Source organism: Myotis davidii, unplaced genomic scaffold, assembly GCF_000327345.1.
Source record: "Myotis davidii unplaced genomic scaffold, ASM32734v1 scaffold796, whole genome shotgun sequence".
NCBI lineage: Eukaryota > Metazoa > Chordata > Mammalia > Chiroptera > Vespertilionidae > Myotis > Myotis davidii.
In genome coordinates, this window is record NW_006287809.1 from 852,753 (window position 1) to 859,819 (window position 7,067).

The 7,067-nt window shown below is 51.8% G+C and overlaps 1 protein-coding gene across 3 annotated transcripts in view; it reads left to right on the plus strand.

The window, feature by feature from the left end:
• The window catches only part of ZNF180 (zinc finger protein 180), a 22,094-nt gene that overhangs the window by 1,276 nt on the left and 13,751 nt on the right, over window positions 1-7,067 (plus strand). For 2 of the 3 annotated variants that reach the window (XM_015561222.1, XM_015561221.1), the window contains exon 2: window positions 3,808-3,900. In XM_015561222.1, the coding sequence (XP_015416708.1) occupies window positions 3,847-3,900 (54 nt within the window). In that variant the 5' untranslated portion in view covers window positions 3,808-3,846. The remainder of the gene's footprint in view (window positions 1-3,807; window positions 3,901-7,067) is intronic. The other variant, XM_015561220.1, reaches the window with a different exon arrangement.

Sequence of the window (7,067 nt, forward strand, 5' to 3'; positions counted from 1 at the left end):
TTATTTCATTAATTTATTTTCTGAGTGCATTGAACTCCCTTTCTGTATTTTCTCACATCTTGTTAAGTATTTTCAGAATGGCAATCTTGAATTCTCTGTCATTTTATTCATATGTTCCAACTTTCTTCCTGGAGATTTTTCATTTTCTTCCTGAGTTTCCTCATTCTGTGGTTATTCATGGTATTTGCTGGTCTCCTTTGTCTAGGCCAGTGGTTCTCAATCTTTTTTTGGCCATGCCCCACCTAAGCATCTCTAAAATCCTGACGCCCCCCTGTGACATATAATTCTCATTATTCAAAAAGTGAACTCTTCACGTGAGGAAGCCTAAAAGGCCATTAACTTGGCCTAAATAAGCTTCCAAAGAACGTGGCATCCACGAAAGAGAAAAATAAAAGAACGAAAGGACAGTTGAAGGACTGAGGAAGAAATCACTAAGAAGTTGTTTAAAATAATAATAATAATATGAAGTGATGTGAAAAAATAGCAAAAAAGTTTCAAAACATGTAATAGAGAACTGAAATCCATAAATATGTCACAATATGTGTTCACATACTGTGTATGAGGCTCCTAGAACCATAAGAAATGCAAAAAATTTCACTGTGAATAACTCATTCTCCAATTGCCCCCCTTAAAAATCAAATTGCCCCCGTGTGGGGCCTGTGCCCCACGTTGAGAACCACTGGCCTAGAGGCAATATCTAGGCAGAGAGCTCCCTGCACGTGCTGGGTTTGGGCTTGGGGCAGTTTCTGAGTGGGAGGCAGGACTTTGGACTGGTCATCCTGGGGCCCTTGTAGGACGGTGCAGAGCCCTAGGGCACTCAGGTTTGGTGGAGACGCTGGGTTGGAGGTACCGAATCGGAGCCCAGGAGGACAGAGCTGCAGCTGCTGCCATCAGATGGGCAGCTGCTTGGGAGGGGGGCGGGGGAGGAGAGCAGGATGCTGCCTGCATGATTATGAAGTAGGTGTTCCTGGGGCCTTTGCTCAGGGGCTACTCTGCTTGCAGGCATGAGCCGGCCCAGGTGGGTAGAGGGACGAGGCGTGTGCTGCAGACTTCGGTGCTCATGTTTGGGTGGAGGGAAGTGGGAGGTCCCAGTTCCCATGGGAGCTGGTTTCTCATGGGCTTGACCACCCCAGGCCAGTGCTCAAGTCCTGGGCTGCTTCGGGGCTCTGTGCTGAGCTACTGTGGGTGTGTTCTGATGTTTGGTGGCAAGCAGGCAGTGGACGCAGGTGACCCCAGACCTCTCACAGAGACTCGCAGGTCTCAGGTAGGTTGAAGCACAGAATGGGAGACACAGATTCTCATCTGAAGAGCAGGGACTGCACAGGACCTGCAGGCTGGCAGAGGGCCCAAGTCCTGGATGCAGGCTCTGGGCGTGAGCCTGCTCTGTGTATGCCAGCAGGAGAGGAGGGAACCTGGTCGGGCCTCTGAGAGCAGAGGCCTGGGTGTCCCGTTTTGGAGCTGGAATTCTGGTTTGGGGCTGTTCCAGCTGCACTCTGCACGTGCGCTGGCCTGGGGGCAGAGTGGGGAGGCATGGGCAGCCCTTACGGCCCAGATACTGCTTGGGGATGCCCAGGTGGGTAGAGGGAGCGGCTGCAGGATCTGGGCTGCAGAGGGGTAGGGCTGTACAGTCTGGGCATACACACAGGTGTGTGGGTGGGAAACAGGAGGCAGGAGGTGGGTATTAGATGAAGGGTGCTGGGGTCTTTGTGCAGATGGCACCCCGATCACAGCCTGATGATGCCTAGGTCGGTAAAAAGACGGGATCTTTCTGAGCTGCAGGTGCCCACGGAGGTGTTTGGGCAGGAATCTAGGCAGGTGCGGCTTAAGGAGGGGCCTGTGGAGGCGGGTGGAGGAAACGGTTTGGGTGCAGGTTTGGGGTGCAGGTGCACTGTGACCCGTACTGAGGTGTTTGAATGAGAACCCAGTAGGGGTGAGAGGGTGAGTGAGAAGGAGAGATAGGGTGGGAGTGGGCTGCATAGGGTGGGATTTGCCAGGGGCTATTCCGTTCTCCAGCCCAGAAACATCTAGTTGGTACAAAGACAACTCAAGCACACATTCTGGGCCTCGGGGGGGCTGGCACGTGCTGGGGTCTGTCAGGAGGCCACCAGTGCCAGGCTGTCTCGGTTGCCAGGTCAGGCCTGAGGACATCCAGGTTGGTGGAGGGACCAGGTCAGAGCTACAGATTCAGGGCCCAGGAGGGTTTTGGGATGGGAACCTGGGCTAGTGCTGGTAGGGGCTGGCCACCCCCAGAAGGGTGGAAGGACCAGGTGCAGCTGAGCTCTGTGCATGTGCATGGCTGTTTGAGCAGGAAGTTAGAAGCAATCGTGATGTGAGACCCCCGAAGCGGGACCCTCACTCTGTCCCGCAGATCGACGGCGACCCCAATCAACCGCAGGAGACGTCACTTGATGCAAACAGCAAGAGGCTTTATTCCAGCGTGCTGGGGCTCAGCTCGTATCTCACGCAGGAGAAGAGGAGTTGAGCTCCGAGCAGAGAGTTTTCCAGATATTTATAGCAAAAATTACACGTTGGGGAGGGGTTGCATGCAGGAGGGAGTAAGGAGAACAAAGAAATTCCAGAGGGGTCTGGGCTGTGTCTTGATAGGGCGTGAAATTCACTCCTTATTCCTGCCTGGTGTTTTACAACCTGCTTATCTCAAGGGTTGATTGGCGCCCGGTTTACTCAGCCTGCTCTTTGTGTCCGGGGCTATCTCCGGGGACAGCCTCAAGGCCTGCGCTCCCTTTGTTCTTGTCTCTAGCGGGGGAAGCCTGGGGAGGGGGAAGCCTGGGGAGGGGGAAGCCTGGGGAGTTGAGATAAAACAGGTAGCTGGGTTTGTGCGGCTTGTAGCATTTTCTATTCTTTCAGTGACGGGTTGCTGGCTTCCTGCATGTAGTCAGGGAGTGTGATCGGGGCCGTGAATCCCAGAGCCTTGCTGCTTGCCCGAGGAAGGGGTGCTGGTTTGGGGGTACCGATTTCAGGTTGGGGAGGAAGGGGTCCTCGATGGGCTAGGTCCGTGGTCGGCAAACCGCGGCTCCTGAGCCACATGCGGCTCTTTGGCCCCTTGAGTGTGGCTCTTCCACAAAATGCCACGTGTGGGCGCGCACGTACAGTGCAATTGAAACTTCGTGGCCCATGCACAGAAGTCGGTATTTTGTGGAAGAGCCACACTCAAGGGGCCAAAGAGCCGTATGTGCCTCGCGAGCCGCGGTTTGCCGACCACTGGGCTAGGTGTTTGCAGGAATTTCAGGACCCAGTGGGGAAGGGAATGACTGATTTGTGCTGCAGATGATGGTGGTGATGAAGGCTGCGTTTGGGCAGGACATGGGCTCACTGGTGCGGGATCCAGAGGCCTCTGATAGTGGAGGACTCAGTTTGGAGCCGCAGAGTCCTGGCCTGGGAGAGGGACCAAGGATCTCCAGGTTCACGCACGGCTTTCCAGGCTGGAATCCGGGCAGGACCCTCTAGCCCAGTGATGGCGAACCTTTTGAGCTCGGCGTGTCAGCATTTTGAAAAACCCTAACTTAACTCTGGTGCCGTGCCACATATAGAAATTTTTTGATATTTGCAACCATAGTAAAACAAAGACTTATATTTTTGATATTTATTTTATATATTTAAATGCCATGTAACAAAGAAAAGTCAACCAAAAAAATGAGTTCGCTTGTCAGAGGTGTCAGAGGTTCGCCATCACTGCTCTAGACGCACACTTCTCATGGGCCCTGCATCCCGGGAGCAGAGACTAACCAGGGACGGGGTGCCAAGGTGGACTACAGGAGGCGGTTGTACTCAGGCTTTCTCCCCTTGCAGCTCAGGACCTCAGGCCCCTGCCCGTGCGGGAAGGAGAGCATGGAAGAGCAGGAGGAGAAGCCCCCCGGAACCCTGACGGAGGCCTGTGTGCAGGTGAGTGGGCTTCCCTCCCCTCCCCTCCACTCCTCTCCCCTCCCCTTCCCCCAGAGACCCAGAGCTGGAGCCCATCCAGGCCCCACAGCCCAACCCTCTGGACTTGGGAGCTGTCCCGCTCTCTGCAGTGTTTGGGGGGCTTTTGGCACCTCCTGACTTGCAGGCTCCTAACACTTACATACGATGCATTTAATGAGGCTCCCTGCGTTCCTTCGCCCTTCTAACCCAGATGCTAACTCTTTCTGGGAGGAATTCGGCACCCTGTATCCAAAGCCCTTAGAATACGGAATGCCCTTTGACCAGCAACTCTTGGCTCTGCCTGAGAATGAGCGTTTGAGGGAATGTTTGAGCATATGCAATGCAAGAGGAGAGTTCGATGCGTTATGGTAAGACCATGGACATGAAATACACTGTAGGCATTGATGTGATAATGCATATTTACCAACATAAAGGGATGTTTGTTTATGATCTATGTTAAGCCGGTAGCATTTAGAAATGACCACCTTTTCTTTTTTATATGACCACCTTTTTAAAAAAGGGGTGCAGTGTGTGTGTGTATAGAAGATTTGCTAGGTCCTGGCCGCGAGGCTCCGTTGGTTGGCGGGAGCATCGTCCTGTGCTCCGAAGGGCTACAGGGTGTGTACGGGAGGCAGCTGATTGTTGTTGCTCTCTCACATCGATGTTTCTCTCTCTTTCTGTCCCTCTTCCTTCCTCTCTCTCTAAAAAAATCAATAAAAACATATCCTTGGGCAAGATTTTGAAAAAAGAAAAAATATATGTTAGAAGATAGTAAATACAACCAGTTAACAAAGATTTCTGTCCTGTTACATTACTTTCCAGGTGACTTTGTGTTTTCATTTATTTTATCCACTTGTACTTTTGGACAGCGCATTTTAAGGCTGAGATATTACTAATTTAAATCATCTTCCTACAGCAAATATTCTTTGAAAACATTTAATTTCTTTAAGATGTTAAATTAGGATTTCGCTTTTGCCTTCCTGAACAATGCAGCCCCGAAGCCAGTAGGTGGGGCAGAGCTGGGCAGGGCTCCCAGCTGTGGGTGTCACGGCCTGATGGGGGTGAGGAGGGCATCTCTGTGTGGAAGCATCAAGCGGGGCAAGGAAGGGGTGTTAGGAGTCAGAGCCCAAGTAGGTGAGGTAAGTCCATGTGGAAGAGGGGATCTCGTTTGGGGTGATGGTGCCAGAGTAAGTGAGCAGGGCATCCAGAGAGAGGAGCCTAAGTGCAGTGAGGGTGCCCAGCACGGGTACCAGAGCCAGAGCGGGGTGACACGTGCACCATGTTGGGCCTGGGGAGGGGCACATCTTGTATGGCGTGTCACAGCCTGAGCAGGTGGAGGTCACCCATGCATGAGGGTAGCCTGGCATGGAGTATCAGAGCCCAAGCAGGATGGCGAGGGCTTCCCCACGGAGCCAAGTCTGGGGGCATGATCGTAGGTCCATGAGAAGGGGCCACCTGGCCTGCAGAGTCAGAGCCCAAGCAGGGTGGAGAGGGCCCCCTGGCACAGGGTGGCTTCTTATGGGGCTGCAGAGCCCAGTGGGCCGAGGAGCATCTAGCAGAGTCTCTCCGTCAGATACGGAAGAGAAAACACTGGCATGAACTGTGGTGTTCAGTGGACATTGCAGTTACTGTTGTGGCTCATGGCTTTCAGTCTGTCGATGTAGAAATACAGAGAAATGTGTGTGCGTGTGTGTGTGTGTGTGTGACATGTTTGTGTGTGTGTACAGACACAGACTCCTATATTCCCTAACTCTGGCCACTCTGAGGGCCTGGGAGCAGTGACACTTTGATACCATTGTGCACACCTGGTGCCCAGATTTCGACTTCGACATGAATGCTGTGGGTTTTATGGACACACTGTTAATGGCTATTTAGTGTTCGATCTTTTGCTATTACAAACAGCATGGCTGTAAATGTTTTTGCATATGCTTCCTTGTACACATGCACAAGAGTTTTTTGAAAAGAGTCAAACAGATATAAATTTACATTCACATTTTTTATCAAAATTACAGGTACAAGGCATTTTGATGTGACCATTGACATTCTATGATAAGCTAGTGACTTCATGTGTTTTCTGGGAATCTTTCTTTTTTTTTTAACCTTCACCCGGGGATATACTTACTGATTTTAGAGAGAGGGGAAGGGAGTGTGAGAGAGAGAGGGAGAGAGAGATTGAGGAAAACATGGATTGATCGCCTCCTGCACGTTTCCCAATGGGATCGTACCCGCCACCTAGGTATGTACCCTGACCGGGAATCAAACCCACAGCCTTTCGGTGCAAGGATGGCCTCCAGCCAGCTGAGCCACATCGGCCAGGGCCCTGGGAATCTTAACGGTCCTTCTATGTCATACAACTGAATTAGCAATCTGTTCATTATAATTTGTACTTCCATCGCATGTTTTTTATTGCCTAGCGGCGCCCGTGTGAAGCCCTGTGTGAGGCACTGGGGAGAAAGGATTTCGTTCTCATAGAGCGACTTGTGCTTCCTCTGGAGCCCAAGGTTACATAGGAAAAGCAGAAACCTCGTTTTTCCCTTGTATTAGCTCCCTATGGTTGCACACCCAGGACTTAGCAGCTGAAAACAGCCAGCATTTATCATCTCACACGTCTTCTGAGGGCCAGGCCCCTGGGAGCAGCTTGTCTGTGTGTTTCAGACGCTGGGTGTCTGGCGAGGGCGTTAGCTGGGCTGGGCTGCTGCCTCCAGAAGGTTTGCTATGTAGGAGGACCCACTTGCAAGGTCACTCACGTGGCTGTTGGCAAGAAGCCCCAGTTCCTCACCAGGTAGACATCTCCCCAGGGCTGTTAACACAGCAGCTGGTTTCTCCCAGTGCACATGATCTGGAAGAGTTTAAATGCACACACACCTGAGATGGAACCCACAGTGTCTTTTGTCACCTGATCTCGGAAGTGGCACTCCATCCCTTCCTCTGCAATCTATTGGTCACACAGACTCACTGTGATTTATAGTCGGTCGGTCAGAAAAGCACTTTTGTGGCAAGAAAAGCCGTGTCTGCATTGTCACATGTTATGAGTGTGATTTCTCTTTGCAGTGAGTTTTCACGATATGGTTGAGTCCATTAGCAGCTTGAGGTTGAAAGGGGTTCCCGGACCCAATACCAACGTGTGTGTGTGTGTGTGTGTGTGTGTG